The sequence below is a fragment of the Xenopus tropicalis genome, chromosome 8 (genome assembly GCF_000004195.4).
Source record: "Xenopus tropicalis strain Nigerian chromosome 8, UCB_Xtro_10.0, whole genome shotgun sequence".
Lineage (NCBI taxonomy): Eukaryota > Metazoa > Chordata > Amphibia > Anura > Pipidae > Xenopus > Xenopus tropicalis.
In genome coordinates, this window is record NC_030684.2 from 74,362,711 (window position 1) to 74,389,673 (window position 26,963).

General features: G+C 38.7%; 1 protein-coding gene across 8 annotated transcripts; it reads right to left on the reverse strand.

Annotated features, from left to right (window-relative positions):
- Positions 1-261: 261 nt before the first annotated feature.
- rgs3 (regulator of G-protein signaling 3) lies at positions 262-26,143 on the reverse strand. 8 transcript variants are annotated; one of them, XR_001171625.3, is made up of 8 exons: positions 23,767-23,905; positions 14,391-14,828; positions 6,741-6,817; positions 6,576-6,644; positions 5,990-6,051; positions 4,823-4,989; positions 3,603-4,231; positions 262-1,694 (listed from the first exon to the last, which is right to left on the reverse strand). XR_001171625.3 is itself a non-coding variant. In XM_031890945.1 (8 exons), the coding sequence occupies exons 3-8, from the start codon at positions 14,826-14,828 to the stop codon at positions 4,052-4,054; spliced, it is 993 nt and encodes a 330-aa protein (XP_031746805.1). In that variant the 5' UTR covers positions 17,301-17,476; positions 23,767-23,906; the 3' UTR covers positions 262-4,051. The 8 variants fall into 8 exon arrangements, 7 of the variants coding, with proteins under 7 accessions (XP_031746805.1, XP_012824836.1, XP_012824835.1 ...); XM_031890945.1 differs by adding an exon at positions 17,301-17,476 and having other exon boundaries at positions 262-4,231; positions 23,767-23,906; XM_012969382.3 differs by lacking the exon at positions 23,767-23,905 and adding an exon at positions 26,007-26,143 and having other exon boundaries at positions 262-4,231.
- Between the last annotated feature and the right edge of the window lie 820 nt (positions 26,144-26,963).

Below are 26,963 nucleotides of genomic sequence, written 5' to 3' on the forward strand. Positions count from 1 at the left end.
GAAAGGCGATAGGGCGATGCAGGGGAAGTATGGGGGAAGCAGCCACTATGCGGATCAAGTCTAGCCTTGCTTCTGTATAGGAAGGAGTCAGGCTAGGCTCGATCAATCGATCGCCACATAGTGGCATAGTTTAACCTGTTTGATTAGAGCTAGATGCAACAAAATACCTTCGTATGTGTAGGGGTCTGTCGGATGTTTTCCTAACCACACTGGGACTATTCACAAATTGTGGTCAACAGGAGTCTAATTATGCAGAGTATCCTGATTACAGATGACTTTATTTAACTATTTACTCTCCACAGTACTTGTTGTCTTACAACACATTTTCACATTGGATTATTTCCAATTTTTAATTTTTCCATTGTATTTCGAGTTCCCCCATTCTATCTTTTATACACTGTTCCCAAATCCTACCCCTCCTCTCCAGACTGGACAGCTAAATGGCTTTCTTATTCAATATATTTAAGATAATACAATCAAGTTATGGGCTGAAATTATGTGTAAATTATGTTACTATTTCCTTACAATTCATTAAAAATTACTGAAGAAAAAAATTGGACAGTGTAATCAAATAAAGTTGTTTGCAAGCTATCCTCTCTTTTTGCAATCTACTTGCTCACAGGTTAAAGATCTATAAATAGCTTGCAATCTATCTTTTTGCCACCTTTAACAAGAAAAACTGAAAAGGTTCTACAGCTGAACAAGAAAATGTGATACATCTTCCCTTTAATTACACTTAAATGGTTGACTTGCATATTCATTAGAAGATATGGTTACATTATCACATTCTATTACACAGCTTGTACATGCATCAACAGCAATGTAGAGCATCTCCAAACAAAGATGGAGCGGACCTTATTGATGCATCTGGTGCATCCAGCACACCATTGACCTAAAGAAATAAAAACAAAATGTGGCGGGATGTGGTAGATGTTTCAGTAAAGTCTGCTCCATCTGTATACCTCGTGTGACACATACATTGACCACAGGACAATCATCACTATACCCATATTTTCTAAAAGATTGTAAATGCTAAAATACAATTTTGCAGCTATATTTAAGAGTACATTTTGGCATTTATTTATACATATTAAAAGTTTCATAATTAGAAAAAAAAACTAACAAAGACAAAAAAAAACTGTATGTGCTGTTTTAGCAGGATACACAATCTCTTTCTTAACTTTGGGGTGCTTACAAAATGCTAAACAGTGTCAGACTGGGTCTTCTAAGCCCATCAGAGAACCTGACACCCTGGGCCCATTCTGACAATAGTGAATATATGTTTTTATATAGGCCCATGGGTAGATGATATATGTTTATATATAAACCCATGGTGGAAATAAAAATTGGCTAATGGCAATTATACTAGGCTGGGGCCCACTAGGAGATCCTCTGATACCCTAGAAGGCCAGTCTAAGCCTTATGTTGAAAACAGCACAGACAGTCCCATAACTTTATTTAACTAAAGCAATAGCAAGATGTACATTTATAACAGTTAAATTTACAAGTTTGTTTTAATAGTAAAAAAAAACAAAAACATTTATAAATACAAGTTTTTAAAATACTTTTAACATTAACGTACAGGCACGGGTTACAGTTTGTTAGTGTTTCTTCAATACACACTGTCCACAAGGTGTCACTGTAGCCGAGCCAAATACATAAAAAAAAATTACACTGGCTCGGATATCACCAACCTATACAGAAATACACAAATATTATCATGTATTAATACATTTTATAAATCACACACAAAGTGACTGCAGACTGCAATCAACAACGTACCATAGTCATAGTAATAGTTTTACTTTTATAAACAGTGACCCCAGAATGCCATCTTTATTGTGCCATATGCAGAGGGAATACACTGACAGCAACACATAGAAACCAGAGCAGGGGGACTTTGCCCAAGTGCACACAGAAAGTCAGCAGCAGATCCTGAGTGAATGCTGCATATTTAATTCAGTGCTTAAGACTAATTATGGGTTAATGCCTAAAAACATAAATTTAAAAAAAATAAACTTGTTTTTCCTGATTTTGTATATATAGCCACAGATATATGATAAATGATACTCTACTGGTTTAAAATGGACTAACAAATGGCGATGCTATGATATTTTCTCTAGCAGGGCAGAGGTCAACAAATAAGTTCATCCCAGGACAGTTCTATCCCTGCTAGGGAAGACAAATCAAAATGGCTGAAAACATTAGACAAAGTAGCTATAGACAAGGATGAACCAATCAGATATTCAGTTGTACAAAAGAAAAGGACCACATTCATAAATAACAGCAGCACTGGCCGTTTTTTCAAAAACATGTTGGCCACTTTTAACTGAGGCAGCAATGTGAGTAATGGTGTCGGGTAAGGGAAATGGCTTCAGTGCATTAGTATGGAGGCATTAAAATGGTGAAAAAAGGCGCAATAGGCATTAACAGTGCAAAAAAAAAAGGTGCAAGGCTTCAAAGGTTATATAGTGTTATACACAGAAGAGATAGGTTGGAGAAACACAATGAGCCCAAAACGGTCAAAAGTGCTTTGGAAAGAAATGACCAATATTCCAGAGTTTCTGTTTCAACCACAGATAGCTAAGGTTAGATTAATCAAAATGTATGGTAACCCCAAACAAGGACAACTAGTAAGAGTTTTTACTTTGTCCTTGTTCCTGAATTCACATGGTAACCAAGCTCACTGGAGACCAGATTCCACCGAACAAGAGCTTAGAATTGTGTAGGTTCTTGCAGACTGTTACTATGTAATGAATAAGGTCAGACTGAAGATACAAATTTCACAATGGCATAAAAATGTCAATGATGCAAAGGTGGGTCAACTTACTCTCTATCCATGATTGAACAAGAAAGCAGATAGTTCAAATGAAACAATTTAGTGTTGAAACTGCCAACCTCACACACGGAAATTTGAAATTGCTAGTGTAAGCAACATGGCAGATAACTCAAGACCAGCTCAGTTTACAGAAGTAGCTCACATAAATAATTAGAACAATATTTGCAAATATGTCTAATGCTTACATTTGCATGAGCTTATCTGATACATGTATATGTTGTTATTGGCTGGCTTAAATTGTATATCAAACCTATAGTAGCATTAACTGAGAGTACAGAAAAATATTCCCAAAACAATTTAGGTTTAATGGTACTAAATTCATAGTTTCTCCTGCTATCATTTATTTTGTTGCACACAGTTGCAATTTTTTTTCAAAAATACTTACCAGCAATAATGAAGTGGTAGTAGCCATCATTACCTTAACTGGAACAGGTAACATTTAGTATGTACAGGCTTGTACATCTGTGTTTCATGAGGCTGCAGGTTTATGATTTCACTAAATAGTTAATGTATTCTTAGAGAGAAAATGGCAAACTTTGGCATCTTTGGTTGGTAATTTTCAAAAGGAGAGCCAGGGGCTAACAATCACACAGAGCAAAATTAGTAATGACAGGAGACACTACATATTGCTTAAGATAAAGAACCCTAGCTTAGAGGTTTGGGCATATTTTTCTTCGAAAAGTTGTTTTTTAATTTAAGGTGATTAACAAACCTAAAGTTATTCATAGGTTATTATTCAAGTAAAAAACATATAGGATCTTACCTTGGGGCTTGGATTTTGGCAAAGAAGATAGCCATTAGTGTTCAGAATGGCTTACTGTTTTATACAAATAATGAATAACAAATGCCAGACGTGACTAATTCCACTTAAGAACAAAATAACTTCCAGCATCTGCAAGTTTCAGCCAAAAAGCTGTTATCATTTACTTCAATATACAAATGCAGGAGCCTAAGGGAAATAGATTGGTGTTCAAAATCCCAACCCTTTTTACTGCATAGAAGCATTTGCATGACAAATTGTACACTGCCAACAAATTAGACAAGGGCATCCCATTTTTGTTCAAAATGGCTTCAGTTTTGTTTTTCTTTTCATATGAGCACAGCTCACACAAGGTCCAAGTTCTGCTTAAAAAAAAAAAAAGTCTGTTCCGGTAGACATTTGGACCAAGCTGTGTTCTATCCTATACCAGTTCATGAGGTTTATCTTCCATTTTAGCATGCCCCATTGGGGGGGTGAAGCAAACTCTGGTAAAGGTCAGAGCGCAAGAAGCGTGGGTAGGAGTCACGTTCCATTAAACCATAGATTCTGCGCTGAGCCTCATCAAAAGTCGTGCGTGTTGGGATAAGAAGGTTGTGTTCAGTCATCTCTCTGGTACTGGCATCCAGATTCACCTACCAGTGAAGGGATGACAGTTAGAATCTCTAAAGTGTAAAGACAGGGACAGGTAGAGTAAGTAGAGAACTGAAGAGGGTGCTTTGTTGCAAGCATGACTTTGTTGATGTACAAGTTGCAGTATAAAACCAATGAAAGATAATATGGTGTAACTGCATGGTGCAGATCTATCTAAAGTATAGATTCACTAGACAATGCTACTCATTGTGGATAGATGAAAGATTAGTGTGATTAGACTCTGCACCATTGGGTTTAGCAAATGGTATAGTGAACTGTGTAGTCAAATTTATTTATATAGTGCCAATACATTCCACTGTGCTTTACAGAGAATAAGCATTATTCACATCGGTCCCTGTCCCTGAGTGCAATCTGAGGTGCCTATCTAATTTACTCATACTGGGCAATTAAATAAGGAACCAGGTACCCTGCCTGTGTACTTTTAGAGAGTGGAAGTAAACTGGACTACATAAAAAAAAATTCCAGAAAGACATAGGGAGAATATACAAGGAACAAACTCTTTGCAGATCCTGCCTTGACTAGAATCAGACCTAGGCAGCATTACTAACCATTGCACCACCATGCTGCCCTACCTCTTTGGGGGACTGTAGTGCAATGTAGAGCTGGTAAATTTTTCGTGCCCGGCTGTGGAGGATAAAGTTGGGATGAGTGTCTTTATATTCTTCACAGGCTAGCCAGAAATCTAGGTTCTCATCACTAAATTCAGATTGCAAGAAGACACGAAAAAGGGCCCGGCCATCTAGAGTAAAAAAAACAAACAGGCAAAATAAAAATTGTCTTTGGAAAAGAGAGTTTTAAATGATAAAAGGTGTAAATGGAAAAAAGAGTGTAATGGCAAAAATGATTAATTTGAAAACTATTTTACTTATGTGCTAAATTTAATATAGCATGTCAAATGCAGAAAATATTTAGTGACCCCATCTGTCAGTGGACTAGTGTGCAATAAAACTTATTCTTCAATTCCAGGCCATCATAAGTAATTCTAAGTAGGGTTGCAGGATTTGGATGCAGCCAAACCCTAGTGACTGAATCTGAACCTTTTGACTACTGAAGTTGAAATAAAATGTATACTTTTTTTTGGGGGGGGGGGGATTTTTCTAATTTGCATATTCAGATTATGTTTTAGATTCAGACAAAACAGAAATCGGTTTATTTTCTGCCTTCGCTTATAAGCAGGCTGGGGATCAGCCTCTTTAAGCAAGTCAAGTTACTTATAGCCACCCCTGATAAAATAACACTTGCGTCAAGCTTGCTGTTTGTCTCATGGCAACAAGGGTGCTGGCTGGCAATAAGGGAGTAGGAATACTGTAACTTTTAGGTAATTAACTGAATGTACTAAATCACATTTGTAAAGGTGGCCTTACATGGGCAGATTCGGCAGTTTATCTGTTTATCTCCCCAATGGGTCAACCTGACCAATATCTGGTCCTGAATTGGGCAGGTGTTAATTGCGCAGATTTAATATTCCCATCAGATTGGGGATCGTATTGGCTTGTTGATGCAGTCCTCGCTCTTGACAGCGCGTAATCCGATCGTTTGGCCCTAGGGCCAAATGTTTGGAATAGTCTGATATCTTCCACCTTAGGTGAGTATATTGGGGAAAAGATCTGTCCATTTGGTGACCTCGCCAAACAATTGGATCTTATAGTGTTTGGCCAACTCACTGTCCTCTATTTCTGTTTTTGTGGCAAGAATAATAGTAGCAGCTCAGAGCAGGGTAATGAATTTATTTTACTCACATGTATGAGACAGCAAATTTTCAAGAGACTTTCCCCAACTCGTAACGTCATCTATGCTTGGGCTGTGAGAGACATTGACAAAAATTAAGACTAAGTAAGATCTAGAGGAACATGGACAAACATGCCTTCAGCAAGATCCTGTTTGCAGCTGCTCTTCTTGCACCAAGGGGGTCTTTTCATTTTGATAATATTTTTGGAGGTGAAAAAGCCTATTTTAGAGTTTACAGAATCAGGCTATATAGAGACAGACTGCAAGGAGTGTGTGTGGGGTCATATGTTTATATTTTATCGGATAAGAGACCCTGGATGTTTGGACTTAGCAGACAGCAAGAATGAGGGACAGCCTTGTAACATCTTATGCTGGTTCCCTATGCTTCTATTTTTATGTATCTGTACCTATGTTGTATCTTGTTCATTTAACAAGGAATAAATATACTTATTTTTCGATAAATACTACAAGCCTAAAGATTATCATCGTACCCCTAGACACACAAATGAGTCAGCACTTGTATCAGTAGTTTTATACTGCTAAATTGGTAAGCAGTACCATTAACTACTTCCGACACAGACAACTGAAGGTTATTACCGCATTATATTAGACGAGTGAGAAGTCCAGAGACGGAACAAGGACAGATGACTTTTCTTGTGCTTCTGTCTAAAAAAAGAGAGAAAAGGTGAATACTAAACATTAATTGCAGATAGGAAAGAAATGTGTAAAGCAGAGAGCAAAATAAAATGAGGTAACACTTACTCTTTCTTTTTGTGCCTCTGTCCTTTATCAATCTCACAAAGTGAACCAATGTCAGTCTCCCCACTAGAGGGCAGGGGCTACAAGAAAGACACAATGTTAATGACTTGGTTAACATCCAGCAGGGAATGAATATTCAAGGCTGTGCTGTGCTGAAGCAAGAGGGTTTCATAATTACATGTACATAAAGGAATAATACATAGTATCTGCTATTTGTAACTATATTTCAGTGCAAACTTAAATGTGCTGTATATATCTTCTGTATGCATCCTATACATAGCTAGCATTTCTTGCAGTTTGGCCAAACTACCAAGCTTTGTCTACAAATGTATCAAAGTATGTTCTGAATGCTGCAATGCTTTACTGCTACTCAACTTTTTAAACTTGGCAGGCCAAGTTTAAATGATATCGTGCAAAAAAATCTGCCCTTGATCAGACTAGAAGCCATAAAAATCCCTTGGAGAGCCACATCCACCCCGCAGGCCTCCAATTGGACACCCCTGCTTTAGCACCAAAAGGAGCCAGAATGCTTTGTTCTTCTCATGCCCTGGAATCTGACAATTTATGTATAATTAACCCTCCTCAGTTTTAAAGGTCCACTCTGGGACAATAAGGCAATGCTTTAACATCAACTTCCCTTCCCTTTTATTCTAAGCACACATGAAGTGCTTTCCATGCATTTCACAGCCCCAGTATAATTAGAACATGGAGCAAACACAACAGTTTTGTGCATTCAGTGTTTAGAAAAATGCTTTGATAAATGCTAGCGAGTAATGAGATGTACATAATGAACTCATCATCTTTGCTTTGCATTGCAAGTGTCTTTAGACATTAGTTTAGACAGAGTTTGTGGGAGAGGGTTAATTTTAAAGAAGAAGAAAATGTTTTTTGATAACTAATTAAAAATGTAAAAGCATTTCCCTTAGAAACTAATTATATACCTTATATGCCATGCCAGCTTTGGAAAGGAAAGAGCTCTCTATACTCCAAAACCCCCAAATACATTTGTAATCTTTAAATTTAATGTGCTGCTTGGGTTGATTCTGAAACACGAAACACTGAACTTCCTAAACCTGACTGTTCTGCCAACCTTCTCAACCTCTGAAAGCCTTTATAAAACAGAAGGTATTGCCTCATACTACACACATAAAACTGCCTTTAAACCAAAAAGGAAAGGCTTTGACCTTCACTTTTGGCGTTATCTAACATTAATGGACAACTGCCATACAAATATGGCAGCTTCCTCATAAAGGAACACTGGGAATGAATAGGTAATGTAAAAGCATTGTGTAAACAGTTTTTTAATACAATTATAATGAGCATGCAAAGACTGGCATGATAGCTAAAAAAGATTTAATGTTTTTAATGTCAGTATCTCTTTAAGAAATATCCACACAAGGATTGTTATAAGCACTTTGTTTGGTCTTTAAAGGAATAGGAAAGGCTGCAAGAATGGGGTCTAAGGAAAATGATTATAATTACTGGGGGTGCCTAACATATTGGCCCCTCCCAACAATTGTAATTGCTTTCCTTAGACTAGGGCCTGGTGTTCCTCATTACTGAAAAACATGATTGCCTACTATCAAACACCTCTTTATTAAGAGCTCTCCTTACCACAACATTTGTATTTCTTGGCAACAAGGACAGCTGTATATGATCCACTGACCATATTATATCAGATCTAGGTTAAACTTTGTAGTATTTTAGTGAGCACCTTGTCGCCTTGTTTTCCTCCGAGGGAGTCAGGATGTCTGACATGTAAGCATGCTCAATAGAGCAAAACCAGAATTAGTGCTTAAAAATAAAGCTGATCATTTTACCCTACTGCTTTTGCACACAGACCAGTTCTAAAGCGAAGATCCTGAGACAGGAGAGAAGATTGTGGTGCTGCACTCACTAGTTATTTCCCCTAGACCAGTGAGGTACGCAGGTGAAAATCACTGTGATTAACCCTTTCCTTGTCCTTTAATATTTCAGAGCTTTGGAAGTTTAGTAACATAATATTCCAAATCTATTTTCTCTCTATATTATCTATATATGCAAGAAAATACTGGAAATGATGTTAAGGCTCTGTATAATATGCCTATGCCTTTTTTAGAGATTAAGCACAAAAAGTGTTAACAGTTTTCAAGTATGTGGGAATGCAGCTGTGGGATAACAGGAAATAAAGGGTCAGACCCTTTATGGACCCCAGACATATCCTTCTTGTAAAACTCCTGTATACTCTTTAACTCTGCTGCTTCTCAGTTAACTTGTTTTGTTGCTAAAATTCCTCTTTTTCATTCTGGGCACAAATCCTTATTTCTGACAAATCCCCATGTTAAAATATCAAAGGTACACAAAGCTATACATTCATGAACTAAAAGTCTCTCTACATTTTTATTTACAGATCTGCTTTAGCGTGTTTTACAAGAAATACAGCAGGGCCCTGTACATACAGTAGTGGATATTAAACAGCCTTTTGCCAAACCTGCTGCAGTCAGCCCACTCTTTATATAAATGCTGTCCCTGTCTCATGGCTTCTTCACTCTTCCTCTCATTCTCATTTACAAAAGAAGACTGTATTCTTCCATTCCTATTTTGCTTATTCCCCAGCAAACACTCCACCAACACTCACAACCATATTTTTACTTCACAAAAAATGCTTCCAGTCAAATTGCTCTCTATCTCTGCAACTTCAGATCCCCTCCATATTTCACACCTGCATTTTGTTATTACCATTGCCTTTTGCCTGTCCCAGCCCCTTCATTACTTAACTATAGTTCCAACCTCACTCTACTGATTCACCACCCAGCACAAGATATTACAGTTTGTTTGGCAAAACCACCAGCATGTCCTCTCGGTCACTGCATGTCCCCATCAACTCATCAAAAGTATTTCCACTTTAATTTATAAGCATTTCATCTCCCTGTATTTTGCCCTCTTACTTCACATATGCCATAGGAGGAGCACAACTGTGTGTTTCAGGTGAACATACATTTAGAATACACAAGAGCCATGAATATCCTGAAAATTATATCCTTAGAAATTGTGCTTAGTGATATCATCAGTTATAATTATTTCTTAGTGATGTAGTTTCCTTCACTTTGTAGTAGCACCACCCCTGGAGATGAAACATTTTGTGCATCTACCCAATAAAGGGCGGCAATTAAAAACGCTGCTTTTTGACTCTGCTTTCACAACTTTTTACTTTTACGTTTCTGTCACATGACTCACTGAAACCTGTGTATTAAAATAATGGATTATGCATCCCCTGTTATAAAATATTAGAAGTCACATCAGAGTTCCATGACATGTATAAAAACATATTTACATGGCATGTATAATATCCTCATATTACCCAATTGGGGTTACATTATTCGCTATATATATGTACTTACGCTGTGCCTATGTTATTATTATTTATTTATAAAGCGCCAACATATTCCGCAGCGCTGTACAATATGTTCTCTGTCAGTATACTCTATATAAGGTGTATAGATTATTTACTAGACCTTTTAAGTTTGTACTTTATTTAAAGTTACCAGAGGGTGAATAATGGCCAGTTTTCCATTCTGTCTCAGTTGCCATTTGCTAAATATCTGTAAATCCCTAAGACAAACAGTAATTGTTGGATAGTTGTTAGACTGGAAAATGCACAGAAAATTCTCCACCCACAAAGGCTCTGCTGCACAAATGGAAGACAAATAAACAATCAATGCAAACTTAGATCTATAGAAATTATTTTGCAATGTTTTTGCATTTGTCCCCAGAGACTTTCCTTAAAACCATCAGCCATACTAATCAGTAGCAATATCCCATATGTATGGTACAAACCGGATTCCAAAAAAGTTGGGACACTAAACAAATTGTGAATAAAAACTGAACGCAATGATGTGGAGGTGCCAACTTCTAATATTTTATTCAGAATAGAACATAAATCACGGAACAAAAGTTTAAACTGAGAAAATGTACCATTTTAAGGGAAAAATATGTTGATTCAGAATTTCATGGTGTCAACAAATCCCAAAAAAGATGGGACAAGTAGCAATAAGAGGCTGGAAAAAGTAAATTTGAGCATAACGAACAGCTGGAAGACCAAATAACACTAATTAGGTCAATTGGCAACATGTTTGGGTATAAAAAGAGCTTCTCAGAGTGGCATTGTCTCTCAGAAGCCAAGATGGGTAGAGGATCACCAATTCCCACAATGTTGCGCAGAAAGATAGTGGAGCAATATCAGAAAGGTGTTACCCAGCGAAAAATTGCAAAGATTTTGCATCTATCATCATCAACAGTGCATAACATCATCCGAAGATTCAGAGAATCTGGAACAATCTCTGTGCGTAAGGGTCAAGGCCGTAAAACCATACTGGATGCCCGTGATCTCCGGGCCCTTAAACGACACTGCACCACAAACAGGAATGCTACTGTAAAGGAAATCACAGAATGGGCTCAGGAATACTTCCAGAAACCATTGTCAGTGAACACAATCCACCGTGCCATCCGCCGTTGCCAGCTGAAACTCTACAGTGCGAAGAAGAAGCCATTTCTAAGTAAGATCGACAAGCTCAAGCGTTTTCACTGGGCCAGGGATAATTTAAAATGGAGTGTGGCAAAATGGAAGACTGTTCTGTGGTCAGACAAGTCACGATTCAAAGTTCTTTTTGGAAATCTGGGACGCCATGTCATCCGGACCAAAGAGGACAAGGACAACCCAAGTTGTTATCAACGCTCAGTTCAGAAGCCTGCATCTCTGATGGTATGGGGTTGCATGAGTGCATGTGGCATGGGCAGCTTGCATGTCTGCAAAGGCAGCATCAATGCAGAAAAATATATTCAGGTTCTAGAACAACATATGCTCCCATCCAGACGTCATCTCTTTCAGGGAAGACCCTGCATTTTTCAACAAGATAATGCCAGACCACATTCTGCATCAATCACAACATCATGGCTGCATAGGAGAAGGATCTGGGTACTGAAATGGCCAGTCTGCAGTCCAGATCTTTCACCTATAGAGAACATTTGGCGCATCATAAAGAGGAAGGTGCGACAAAGAAGGCCCAAGACGATTGAACAGTTAAAGGCCTGTATTAGACAAGAATGGGAGAGCATTCCTATTCCTAAACTTGAGAAACTGGTCTCCTCGGTCCCCAGACGTCTGTTGAGTGTTGTAAGAAGAAGGGGAGATGCCACACAGTGGTGAAAATGGCCTTGTCCCAACTTTTTTGGGATTTGTTGACACCATGAAATTCTGAGTTATGCACTGTTGATGATGATAGATGCAAAATCTTTGCAATTTTTCGCTGGGTAACACCTTTCTGATATTGCTCCACTATCTTTCTGCGCAACATTGTGGGAATTGGTGATCCTCTACCCATCTTGGCTTCTGAGAGACACTGCCACTCTGAGAAGCTCTTTTTATACCCAATCATGTTGCCAATTGACCTAATTAGTGTTATTTGGTCTTCCAGCTGTTCGTTATGCTCAAATTTACTTTTTCCAGCCTCTTATTGCTACTTGTCCCATCTTTTTTGGGATTTGTTGACACCATGAAATTCTGAATCAACATATTTTTCCCTTAAAATGGTACATTTTCTCAGTTTAAACTTTTGTTCCGTGATTTATGTTCTATTCTGAATAAAATATTAGAAGTTGGCACCTCCACATCATTGCATTCAGTTTTTATTCACAATTTGTTTAGTGTCCCAACTTTTTTGGAATCCGGGTTGTACAAGGATGTAATTACCAAGGAAACACTGATGTCTGAAGTTTCTGTCAAAAATCAAGGGCACCTTATTAAAAAAAGACTCATTCAGTAAAATGATCAATAACAGTTCTTAGTGGCAAATTTATTAAATATTGGACTGGGGAATTCAGGACATTTCCCAGCAGTTCTATATTGTTCCCATTTATCAACATTTTTCTGACAATCAGGAATGTGTTTTAATGAATTTACACATTTATTAATGCAAATACCTTTGTCAATTTGTCTTCTTAGAACAGTTGAGCATTTTTCTGCTCTATGGAGTGTTGGAGCTCATGAGCAGCACTGAGCTCTAACACTCCTCTAAACTGCTAAGCACCACAGCAAACAGGGATTGGCAAATCAGACATTTCTCAATGATGGAATAAATTGTTCCAGTGGAGAAGATACATTGTTATATCTTAAAGGACATGTAAAGCCTACATTTGCCTACAATGTGGCATGCCTCCCCGGCCCAAATGGCATCATTTGTACTGCATATATCCCCTCCGCTTGCCAGCACCATCACATTTTCCTAAAGCAAATAGCAGCTTTCACGCGGTGGCCATTTTTCCTCTGATACATAATCAGTTATATTTAAATCTGCAAACAGCATACACACACACAGACCCTTATTCAGCATACATTTCATCAAGAATACAGGCTCACACAGGCAGAACTGCCCACAAGCCAACAGCCAAAGCAAATTTCTGAGGGAGGGGGCCGAGTGGGTTACAGGAAGAGAAGCAAATCTAATTCATTAAGGGGATGTTGCAGCCTTACTATTAACCTCTGGTAATCACTTAGATTTCCTTCTCCTCCTGTAACCCCCTCAGGAATTTTCTTTGATTTTTGGCTTGCCAGACATGCTCAGTTGTTTTAAGCTCAGATTACTAAACAATCCCTCCGTCTAGCAGCCAGTTAAGAGACATTACTGGTTCCCATAGAAACTCGGCTCTAGCTGTCTGCCTCAGTTTTTTTCTCCTCAGCTCAGCTTTGCCATTACGGTGCTCAAACAAAGCAGAACTTATATCAAAGACAGTTCTGCCTGTTTGCGCCTGTATTCTTGATGAAATGTACGCTGAATATAGGTCTTTGTGTGTGTATGCTGTTTACAGATTTAAATGAATTAAACTGATTATGAATCAGAGGAAAACTGACCACCAGGTGAAAGCTGCTATTTGCTTTAGGAAAATGTGATGGTGCTAGCATATATCTAGGATATACTGTGTACAGTACAAATAGATAGAAATAGATAAAATCTAGATATATACAGTACAAATTATGCCATTTGGTACAAATAGATAGAAATAGATAGAATCTAGATATATCCAGTACAAATTATGCCATTTGGGTGGGGGAGATGTGCCCAACTGATATACATTGTAGGCAAATGTAGGCTTTACATGTCCTTTAAAGGTATCACTGAATGGTAACTATCGTTACTACTATTAATTATAACTATAAAACTGCCATGGCATGATAAATTTGTCCCTTAATTACTGCTGCCAAACCATTTCCTGAGAAAAGACTGTTAAAACTGTTATTTACTTTTAAAAAAAGGATAACAACTTTTCTCCAAGCACATTTCTTGGGGGTGATCTTTGACAAAATGACAGTTCCATCTGTCTGTGTTACCCCTCATGGTGACTGACGAACTCAGAGCAAATTTGTAGTCCGCCCCTTTCAAACTACAAATGTGCTGTTTGTGTCAAACCAATTATCTCTCTTCTCTTACACATGGAGAAATTGTTCTATGGCATGCAAATGGCAGCTATCCTGGTTTTGCCTTAAACCCCATGCACGAGTTTCTATTTTAAGAGCATTTTAAAATTATGAAACATTTTGGAGCAAAACCTTGCTTTCTATATTGAAGTGTCATTAGTGGCAACTGGAGGAAAAATGTAGTTTCATACCACATACAGTACCTTAAGGGATCCTGTGAAGAAGGACAGAAGATGTTGCTTTGCTGCAGTCACCTTTGCTGCTCTTCTCTTCTTTCTTAGTGTTTTGGGGGATGGCAGACTCCATCCACTGGCAGATTTCTCCTTCTGCCCTAGTGCTTCTTGCCCTCCTGAGTCCAGATGTGATTCGCTCCGTGTTCTCCATATGGCTAAAGGAACTCTTAAAGTTTCTGCTTCTTTGGCTTCCTCCTCATCACTGTCACATGCCAAATGGCCAGCACTGAAAGACCGCTCCACCCGCACCTCTGGGACTGGGAGGACTGGAACAGGATGGGATGAGGTGGTAGAATCTGTAGATGGGTGAGGTCTTCGAATAGCCACACGCTTCCAATGTTGAGGATTATCGGGAGAAAGACAAGTGTCACTGCCAGACTTGCGCAAAGGGTTAAACACATGAAGCATCTGTTAAAAAAGAGAGTAAGCTATGCAGTAGTTAAGAGAATATATTGGTATTTCTAAGATTAACATAATGCATATATTTGCAGATTGTGTTGTGCGTGCATTCCAAAAGGCTTTACACAAATCTTAAATATTTCTATTCACTCAAATTGCACATTGAGGCACTGTTCTCGGAGAGAAAAATGCTTCAGTTATATATACAAAATATCTCTGTGCTATAGGCACTGGAAATAGTTGCCTTAAGGTAGTTTAACATTACTTTTTATGACAGACCTCTTTTTTTCTGCCCATTTACAGACCACCCTTAAAATGTCTCTACTTTTCTGTTAGTCAGCCCTAGAGGCAAGAGAAAAAACTCAATTTGCTTTCATAAAAAAATACAGATTTGCAACTCTGAATCAACTGAATTAATTTATACATATGATCAAAAAGCTGTTACTTGCCCCGAATCCAGTGAATGGAAAGTCCCTCAAGTCAATAGGCAACCAAGAAAAGGTATAATCACTGGGGGGTGCAAGTGATTATAATTACTATCCTCAGACCCCAAGCTGACACTTTTCATGCCGGCCAGGATTTTATCTTACACAGTCTTCATTCTGGCTACACAAAGTAGAACCTTGTTCATCTCGTTATGACTAATCTAGAACAGAGATTCTGGATGGGGAAAGTACAAGTCGCTCTTTTAGATTTATTAATAGCCAGTATACAGTACAGCTACAATAAAAATGTTTAAACTACATATTGCAGAGTTTGAAAAAGCTGCTGGCAAAGGCTTAAAGGGGGTATTTGCAAATGTTATTTCTGTTGAAAGCTGCATTTCCTAAACACCTGATTTTGACTTTTTAAACAATGTTGCAAAAGTCAGAGCAACCAGGGCAGGGAATAGAAAAGGACAAACACTTCTTTTTATAGAAATTATATAAACAAAAACGTAACCATTACATATAAGGTATATTGTAAAGTTGCTAAGAATTATGCTTTCTTTTATTAGGCAAAAATTAATTTTGGGTTGATATGTGTTTAAAAGAAGACATATTGGATAAATGGAAAAAAACACAATTATGAAAAATATATGGTGCTGGTTTCACTTCGGGATAAACGTTAATCCTACCTGTAAAAATGGCCCCTATATTGGAGCTCCCTATAGATCCTATCAGTTCTCTGTCCGTGTTTCCAATGAAGGGCGGGCGTGTCCTAACAGTCCCTGCCAGAAGCACAGCAGGAGGGGCAGAGCCAATCACAGCCTTGCACTTACACAAGCAAAGACAGGCTTCAGTTCCCTATCAGGTCAGCCTAGCTGCTGACTGGTTCCTGACCTACAGTGCAGTTTACCGAGAGCCGCAGCTCCCCTGCACATCCAGAGAATTCAGCCAGCAGGAAGTGGAACAGATGGGTGGGACTAGTTTTGGTGGAATTTCTCGATAAATCAGTCCAAAACACAACTTTTTTTAAGCACAATCCTATATTCAGAGGAGTATAATTTACTGGTACATTCTTAATTTTTATATGATATGTCTCCTTTAAATTTTTATTTAGATTTTTTTAACTGCAGGAGTTGCCAAAATGAATTTTAAGGAGATATCTATGGCTGTAACCATCCATGCCAGTGTCAGCTAACAACCACCTAACCTTCTGACCACCCCTACCAACCTCTCTCACAATATGCATGTGCATTTTTATTAATGAGCACTATGGCAAAATATAAACAGCAAACATAGGTCAATAGTGAAAAAGAATGACTACCAAATATGATAAAAGAAGGAATGTCTCTCCTTGTGACAAAAAGCAGCAGTCCTGTCTTGGGAGACACAACATGGCCGTTCTCTTTTTAAGACATATCGGTAATGTGAATGGCTCATAAAGACACAAAAGTCAGAACACCATATTTTGTCAGCAAAGTAGACATGCCACTGTATGTAGTAGGCAGATAAAACATTGTTGTCTCTAAGCTACCAGCCACAAGCAACTAAAAATCAATACTAACAGCAAGCAAAAAGATGACCAGGAAAGATACCTGTATGCACATTTAACAGGGTTGTTTAGCTAAGCTAAAACCAAGTTATCTAACATAACTGAATACATACATGTATACATTTTTACCATTTTACAATTTTTTATAAATACAGGTATGGGACCTGTTATCCAGAATGCTCAGGACATGGAGTTTTTTGAAATAAGAGTTTTTTTAAGAGGTAATTTGGATTGCCATACCTTAAGTCTGCTTAAAATGTATTTAAGCATTAAATAAACCCAGTAGGTTTGTTTTGCCTCCAGTAATGATTAATTACAGGCATTTACGTGCCTGAGTGGGTTTCCTTGGGTACTCCGGTTTCCTTCCACACTCCAAAACATACAGGCAGGTTAAAGGAAAAGTAACACTAAAAAATTTCAAGTAAAAAATCTATTCTACCCTGCCCCAATAATTGCCCTATCCTGCAAACCATTTATTATTTTGAATGCTTTAGTACAAAATACCTGTTAAAACTTGGCTTCCGGTCATTTGAAGAAAGGCGATACGGCGATGCAGGGGAAGTATCGGGGGAAGCGTCCACTATGCGGCGATTGATCGAGTCTAGCCTTGCTTCTGTATAAGAATGGAGTGCATGGGAAATGGCCTTCCCATAATTTAGAGCTTTCTGGAGAACAGGTTTCTGAATAATGTACACATGTACATTTGGTTTAAAAAATTCTCCCATTAATATATATATGTATTGTATACACTTATATGGGTATCTACATGACCTATAGCTACCTGACCAGTTACAAATCTAGGAAGGCTGTATGAGCCAGCTTTTATTGATAGCATTCCTTCAGCAGAACTAACTTAACCTTACAAATTTTGTGTCCCAGCAGTAGTGCCCTAATCCATCATGCCTGTAAGGCTTTCTGGCACTTACAACATAGCTGATAACATTGAAAAATTTCTAGTGACATTTTGTAGCTGAATCATTATAAAGAGACGTGTGCACAATGTAGGCATAATGTGATGCATTGACCATATGACATGCTTAATTTTCTCAACAACAAAACTGTAAGAGTGAGAGCAAATGCAGCATTGAGAATTGATTTCTGTTTATAGGAACGGTAAAATTATTTCTGTGATGGTGGTTAGTTTTTTTAAAAAAATAGGCATTTCCAAGAAAAGAAAAATTGAGGGAGAGAGTTAAAAGCAGGGAGAGTCTCTAAAAAATATAACTGTAAAAATGTTACAAGGCTATAAAGGGGGAAGCTATAGTCCAAAAGCAAGTGAGTGAATTTTGCTACTATAAAGTATCTTTGTTTGAAGAAGAGGCTCCACACCTCTTACTGGTGCGTGACAGTGGCACTCCTATCTACTGAGAAAAGCAACAGCCAATGGGAAATATGTAGATGCTCACTGCAGAGCAAGAACAAGCAATGCCTTGTACTAACTACCTATTTATGACTGTCTGACACTCTGGATAGCAAAAGGGAGTTGCAGTTGACTCTCATTAGCTGAGGGACTGGAGCACCTTCTTTTTTAAGCTGCAGATATACTGTACTGACAAACTGGGTTTTATGATAGCCACTATCTCTAGTGGAAAACAGTAACTTTCGTAATGCCCATGTCTGTCTGTACCTCTGCCAATGTTATTTAATGGCTAGTGCCATGACTGATGCATATGGTTCACTGACAGCTGAATGCAAGGCAGACAGGGGTGTTTTGTTTTAGCATAGAAAAGCCAATCAGAATTTTTAATCTCAATTTAGAAAATTCTAACTTGTATAACTGAGTATTTTGGGGCAAGGTGAGTAGTACAGGAAAATGGCTACTGAAATAAAGTCAGATTAAGCAGAACTAATACAAGACAGAAAACGGTAGAGTTTAGCAGAGCATTACTACAGTAAAACTGTGGTACATATAAGTGAAACACGCACAGCATTATAATAGATTGTTTAAGCCAGACCCTTATAAAAAAGGGAGTACTAGGGCAATGACCATTTGTTTGCCTTCAATATCATATACAGCATTTGGCCTTAGAAAGGAAAATCAAAATCTAGAAATCCCTATTCCATATACCTTGTAATAACTATGTGAAACACAACTTTTTCAGCATGGTATGGCTAACTTTATTTACATCTAAAGAATATATCTATTTGTGCAGCACTTGCAAGTAAAATAATACTCATCAGCAGTGGTACTATTTACCCCACAACCAAGTAGACAGCCACAAATGACACCTGACCTCTGTTTATATTGAGTGAAATTCTGCATAATGAAAGCAAATGTAATTCAAAGCCAACATACATTACAGATTTTCCATGATTTAAAAGTTAATTTAAAATATAATTTAAAACCAGTATGTTTGTCGTTTGCTATTCTCTGCACTGCTAGTTCTGATTACATCTAACATAGAAACAATATAGTAGCAGTCAGCTCCCCTCCGGTCAAGACTTTTCTATTCTATTAATGCCTAGCATATTTTGTGCATAACAGACCTGCAAAGAAGCAGAATCACAAGGCAAGGCATTGTGGGAACTGGATCACTGACTGGATAAAAGATACATTTTGCAACATTGTTTCAATGGTACTGTACCACGGGACAATAATTTGTGTTTAATGTGTATTGGAAAGGTGCTGAGGATACAGTTTGCTATGTAAAATGTTATATTTAGGTTACAAACCTCTTTCTGTTATCTTTTATGCAAATATGGGCCTATCGAAGATTGAATTGCAATTCTATTACTACATAGTGTTTTTAATTATGCAAACTATTTTACAGTCTCTGATGGAAACCACAGTTCTTACCAATGCATAATATTTAAATGCATATAGCCCTCGTTTATTTTCCTTGTCTTACTGGCCCTTTAAATCCTGCCTCTCAACACAACTTGTGTATTCCCACACCTCATGTCACTACCAATTCTGTTAGGACCAAACTACATGAACATGTTGCAGGCTAAAAATAGAATTTACTGATTCCAATGGGACAGACTGTATAGTCCGCAAATTGTGCTATGGACAGCCCCACAGGAAACAATAAAAAAAACATCCTGGACAGCTACAAGGAGCCATTTGCAAGTAATGCACATAAATTAGCCCTATGATAGAGCAGATAACAGATACCATTAGTAGTTACTTAACTGTTTCTTCTACTGCACATATTTAGACATTGAGTGACAGTAACATTGAGACTGTAAGTCTGCTGTTTATTAAAGTTTTTCACCATGTAAATTGCACCCCTTTCACTATTTACAGTAAGTGTTTAAAAGAATGATAGGATACACCAAGATATTTATGTAGCGTTATATATATATGTGGATAACTTTACATTATCCCAGTGTCTGTGTGTTTACAGGAATATGCATGAGTTCTGTGGTTAGTGCTAATTAAAGGGCTTATGCAGAACAGAGCATATAAATAGCAGAGAGGCTGCAGGACAGGGAGGGGATGTGGAGACTGCACTGGTTATGAGGTTGGTGCTGGAACAGCAGAGTGGGCTGCAGGGCAAAGCATGACAGAGAGAATAAAATGCATTGGTCAGTACAGGACAAACAGAGGATTGCAGAGTAATATAGGAATAAAAGTTATATTATTAGGTTGATACACAGGGTGTTATGAATATAGCAAACATAGGAATGACACTAACTTTCACTTCAGACACTAAGTCAGTTAAGAAAGCCTCAGTTTGTGCTTTATAGTTATGCCTAGCTGGGTGTCCAGGCAACAAGAGCACCACGGAAAGTCCCAGAAGGAGTGTAAGTGGCACAACATTCCCAAAATCCACCCCAGGGACATTAGTACAGCACACGGGCTGCAGTGGAGATACAAAGAATGTATGTAACTTAAGGACAATAGAAGACTATATAAGGTGCTGTATCAATATACGAGAGGGGGTATAGAGGAGATATTAGTGTATCAGCATATATGACCATTGCAGCGAGATGCATGTAACATACTATACAGAAATACCAGAGTATTGTTGAGATAACATATTGTACTGAACCAGTAGTCTGAACCGCAATTCCTATTGTTGATGTGTGACATAGCTGCTGTGCAAGTGTTGCAATGTGACCTGGAGGAACTAATGGGGGCTTGATGACTCACTATGATGCATAAAGGCAGGATAATGCCATGATACTGAGGACCGAGGGGTGGTTTGGTGACGCCTCTATAGATGCAGAACAAACGCAGTAACACTGGCCTGTGAGAAAATGTAGCTTGGGTAAAGGTGAAAGCAAAAAAGGGGATGAGCCATACAGTAATGAAGGTGTGAGTAATGAAGCTGCAGTGAGAGAGAGTTCATGGATTAAATGGACTGTAAAAACAGACCAGCATAATGACCCTCATAATATGAGGTAGGTGGAAATGTATGTAGCATTGTAGCAATACAAAATAATCGTTTGGTCTACAGGACCAAGGTATATCAGGTATTTTGTGTGGTACATTACAGGAACATCTAAAGGGGTACAGCAGTATATAAACTGTTTTTGATTTACAGTAATGAGAAATATGGGTCTTCTGGCAAAGATAAAGGGTACTAGAAACACCCATAACCTTAATATACTATTTACCCAGCACTTGCCCCTTACCTGTGCTCTAATAGAGGAGTGTACCACATTAGGTACAAGATACAGCAGGCTTACCATGCTGCGCCCAGGTGAATACCCTCGTCACCCCCATGTGCCATTCTTTACATGGTGGGCAGAAAAATATGAGACTCATAGTAGAGAACACAATTATGCTAGAATGCTGAGAAGGAATAAGTACCTGTACCTAGCAGGAAAAAAATGTCCAGTTCATGCCAGTGTATTAACTTAATATATATTTAGTGAATGAGCCCCATAGGTGTAAGGGGCATATAACAGAAAGAGGTCTGATGGGACAATTGAGAGGGCAGAAACAAAATAATGCCACCTGTTGAAATGGTGTGCAGTAAGGCAGCATAAGGTTGGGGAATGTATGGGACATCCTATGGACAAAAGACATTTAACAACCTCTGCACCTGTCATCAGCTCTCTACAGATTTTTAACTTAATTAAAACTCCATTGGGTTTATATCAACAACGGAGGTACACAGTAACATGAATCCACAACAACTCTGCTCCAAGATGTGAAAGTATAGTTCAACAAGACCTGCAGGGTCAGGATTGGAGGGAAGTTTTGAGAGGAAAGTGATTGAAGGGCATGACCATAGGTGTAGGGTGACCTTTTTGTTTGGGGAGGCTAAAGCTAATGTGAGACTAAATGGATTCACTGCTGGTGTAAAAAATGAACCTCCCAACTACCTCTTGCTGTTCCCAATGACTTCCAGGCATACTTTGCAATAGTGCAGATGGGAGTGCTTTTTTTTTTTTTTACCCTAAAATGCTTAGGATATAAAAGTATTTACTTCTGTGAGGGGTTCTCCATACATTTGTGTTTGGGATCAGTTAACTGAAGGGTAGTTCACCTTTAAATTAACTTTTAATATTATGTAGGCATTGATATTCTGAGACAATTTGCAATTGGTCCTCTTATTTTTAATGGTTTTTCAGTTATTTAGCTTTTTGTTCAGCAGCTCTCCATTTGGTAGTTTAGCAGCTATCTGGTTGCTAGGGTCTTATTTACCCTAGCAACCAGGTAGTGGTTTAAACAAGAGATGGGAATATGAATAGTTAAGGGGCCCTGCATGGAAAAATAAGTAATAAAAATTACAATAATATTAAAATTGTAGCCTCACAGAGCAATACTTTTTGGCTGCATTTGAAAGCTGGAAAGTGGCAGAAGAGAAAGGCAAATTATTCAAGAACTATAAAAAAAATTAATTAGGAAGACCAATTGCAAATTTGGTAGGAATAGGCCAGTCTATAACATACTAAAAGTTAACTTAAAAGTGAACCACCCCTTCAGATGTGTTTATGTTGGTTTTATAGAAAGAAAGGCAGTGGGTACTGACATCCCAGGCACATAATATACAGTGAGATACAGTCGGTATTTACAAAACCAGCACATTATATACAGTGAGAGGCAGTGGGTACAGATGGCAGATATTCAGGCCCTGGCATTATAACACTGGCACTGATACCAACATTGGCTCCACTGTAACTAGAAATGAACAAAACAATGACAAAAGTAGAAAAAAACAACAAATATATAAAAGCACAAGAACAATTAAATTTCAGCTAGTGATTCAGCCTTTAGAACTGTATAGTACCTGCGTATTGCACCTGGGTATAGCACCTGTGGGAGTGGAATGAAATCTGCAGCAAAAGTTCAGAGTTGGTTCTTAGGTAAAGTTTACAGCCTGCAGATTCTCATTATGAGTCTTCATTTCTGCACTGCCTTTAGTTTGTAACATCTCCCCAAGCTCAGTCTGCATCTGTGCCTTGATTGGTCAATTTTACTGTCTGTCAAGAAAGCTGTGCTCTGATTGGAGATCCACAAGAAGAAAGATCCAATCAGTGCATAGCTGATTACAGCAGAACGGAGCTTGCAGGAGGAGAAACGGAGTGAGTTTTTTTTGGTTTGTATCTTTTAAGGTGCCAAGCAGGTTTGGGGAGCCTTAGCCTCCCCTAGCCTTATTGAAAAGGGCATGAGGGACCTGGTGGGAGTGTAGTTCTGCATGGTATGGCAGTGAAGACACGGGGGTGAGATGAGTAGTGCATCGCTGCTGAGAAGAGATCGCTGCGACCTTGCGATTTCTCACAGGACTAAGATAAACAAGCATGCTGCATTCCCACAGGCAACAGCTTTTCCGCACTGTGCACTTCCACTGCTAGTAGCCATGTGTGTAGCCTCGCCTGACTAACGGAAAGGAGAGCTCTCTTATCGCCACACTGGGGCTGATGCACAGCTGGGAGAACTCTGTACCTGCAGGATACGGGGAATGACCCCCTAGCATGCCAAGTCCCACTGCGCCACCGTCCCTCACATCAGCCCAAGCCAATATTAGCAACGCAACAACCATATTCCCACACACTGACAGGCAAAGCGACTCACCTTTCTATGTAGAGAGTCGGCTCCTTTGCTTCCACTGCAGTGTCTGGGAGTCTCCCTGTGCTATGTCACTGCAGTGTCTCCTTCTTTCTCCCCTCCCCTCGATCTGTGACGCTCCTGTATCTCTCCACCTTCTTCTATCTATTCCCTCCCCTGTCTCCTCCTAGAGATGTCTAACACTACAATATATGGACTGTTGTACTACGGCTTCCAATATTTCCTGCCAGTCGCTAGCGTTGTATTCTGGGAGTTGTAGTACACTGCGTCTCACTGTATATAATGTGCTGGTTTTGTAACTACAGACTGCATCTTGCTGTATATAATGTGCCTGGGATGTCAGTATCCACTGCCATTCTTTCTATAAAACTAACGTAAATACATCACTTTTACTTAACTTTTAGTATGTTATAGAATAGCCTATTTATAGCAACTTTGCAATTGGTCTTCCTAATTAATTTTTTTTATAATTCTTGAATAATTTGCCTTTCTCTTCTGCCTCTTTCCAGCTTTCAAATGAGGGTCACTGACCCCGGAAGCCAAAAAGCAATGCTCTGCGAGGCTACAATTTTATTATTATTATTGTCATTTTTATTACTTATTTTTCCATGCATTTTCCCATATCTTGTTTAAACCACTACCTGGTTGCTAGGGTAAATAAGACCCTAGCAACCAGATAGCTGCTAAACGAACAAATGGAGAGCTGCTGAACAAAAAGCTAAATAACTGAAATACCATTACAAATAAGAGGACCAATTGCAAATTGTCTACATCATATTAAAAGTTAATTTAAAGGTGAACTACCCCTTTAAGTTAACTGATCCCAAACACAAATGTATGGAAAACCCCTCACAGAAGTAAATACTTTTATATCCTAAGCATTTTAGGGTACTTTTGCACTATAGCTTTAGTTGGTTCCTCTCCATTGTATTGTTACTCTTCCTATGCTCACATTATGCTGCAAATAAGAATATTATTTTTTTATTATTATTTATTTAGACATCCAGAGAGAACATTTCACTGGGTTCACGACCTGATGAAGGCAGGTCCCCTAGAATGATTCACACAATAGCTGGCTAATTCAATTATATACACTTTTCCCAATTGTTTTAAAAACAAAATAATCTATGGTTTGTTATTTGTAGCTACACAGGGCAAACCGAGTGTCTCTTCCATTTTCTCAAATCTGGCATTTTGTCACTGTATTATCCCATTTCCCAACAACAAATATTTTGGCACTGGACCTCTCTTTCTCAATATTTTGCCATTCTGGCACTGTACCTGTAAGGTTAGAGTAGGTGGGCTAAAAGGAGCCAAACAACTATACTGTATCTTACATACAACACAAACCTCAAAACAAAAGGTATTCACATGCCTTATGTACCACACATTGCACTACCTAAAAACAAAAACATATTTTTTTTTCTAACGCCTTGTCCAATTTTGGCTCCAGAACCACTGGTATAATCAGCGCCGGATTTCAAATTCGCTGCTCCGTACAGGAGCAGAACTTCGGTGCGGCGGGGTGGCATGCCGCCCCTAGATGTTTGCCGCCCCAGGCCCGGGCCTTTGGGGCCTCGGCACAAATCCGGGCCTGGCCATCGACCTTCTATACTTTTTTTTTTTTTTTTCTGTGCCGGTTTTTGCATTTTGCCTCTGCACATTCATTATTATCTTGTTATCTCTTTCTCCTGCTTTCTACAAGTGCTCTGTATTACAAATAGTACTTCTCTTTTAACATACATATTGATTTACCATCCTATGTTGCAACCAATCTCTACTTATTTATTACGTCCCATGATTTTAGGTAATATGTCATCCTTTAATTTTTATTATGCCCACTTAAAGGACAAGGAAAGTCAAAATCAATTAAGCACACTATTTAATAGTACTACTATCGCTATGTAGAAACGCTATATTTCTGGCTTGCCTAATGAAAGATTTACAGAGATACACTTACTACATAATCTTTTCAGTGGACGGCGCCGCCGCCATCTTTTTCCCTCACTACTCTCTACTGCACATGTGCACATGTGTCTCCGGCCAGCCTCCCCCGCTCCCCCAGCACCTGCAGGCTGCGTCTGTCCGACACACCAACAGCACCCACCTCGATCCGACTCACACGCGACCTCCAAAAGCCATCCCTGTCCGTCCGCGCTGCGTGGCAGGGCAGCAGGAAAACTTCATGAAACTATCAGGAAAACATCCCCCCACCCCGCTTCACTCTGCTCCGCTCCCCCCAGCACCTGCCGGTGTCCTCTTCCTATGCCCCCAGCTCCCCGCTGCTTCCACTTCTTTTACAAGCGTCACCATGGCAACCAGACGCTCCTGCTTCTGCGCATGTGCTTGCTAAGGAATTGGTCGTAGTGTCTGTGAAGGAGCGTTGCATTATGGGAATCTTCTCTACCCAGCTCAGCGTTTTTTTTTCTTCCTGTTTGACTTCTGATCATCTGAACTACTGAAATCTGGGGAGACTTAAGGACACTATTGAGACAACTGAAGGTATGCCTGCATTTTGAGATTAACTCTTTACTAGCCTTTCCTTCTCCTTTAAAGGGAACATATAGGAAAAGATTCCCTAGATCAATCTTTTTTCCCATATCAATTTTTAGCACTGGAACAACTCGTTCATTGTAATTCTTTAAATTTATTGGTCATTTAAATTATCAGTAATGCTTAACAGAGTCGTAACTATTGTCAATGTGAGGTAAAACCCATTTATTCGCTTTGCATTATATATCTGGAAATACGAATGAATGTACCTCTAAAAGTCAGTTCAAATAAAGTTGTCATTTTTAAAGGCATGTTATATTATTTATATGCTAAGTATGTGATAAGGGTGGAAATGTTAATGTTGTAACCAGTAATTAGGAAGGCATATACAAAAAAGGAGGAAATGATTGTTGCTGGCAAAGACTGCAAAACAGTCTTTTTTTAAGCATATCAGTGGTACAAAGATGCAGGTTGGGACTGTGGCTTCATTAAAACACAATTTGGTGCTTAATTAGTTTTTAAACTTAAATGTTTACTCAAAGTTAATGTGATCAAGGTACCAGACCCTGATGGAGTACACCTGTGGGTATTTAGTGAGCATAATTCAGTTTTAGCTAGGCCTCTATTTCTGATTTTCTTATACAGGTATCGGACCCCTTATCCGGAAACCCGTTATCCAGAAAGCTCCGAATTACGGAAAGCCCGTCTCC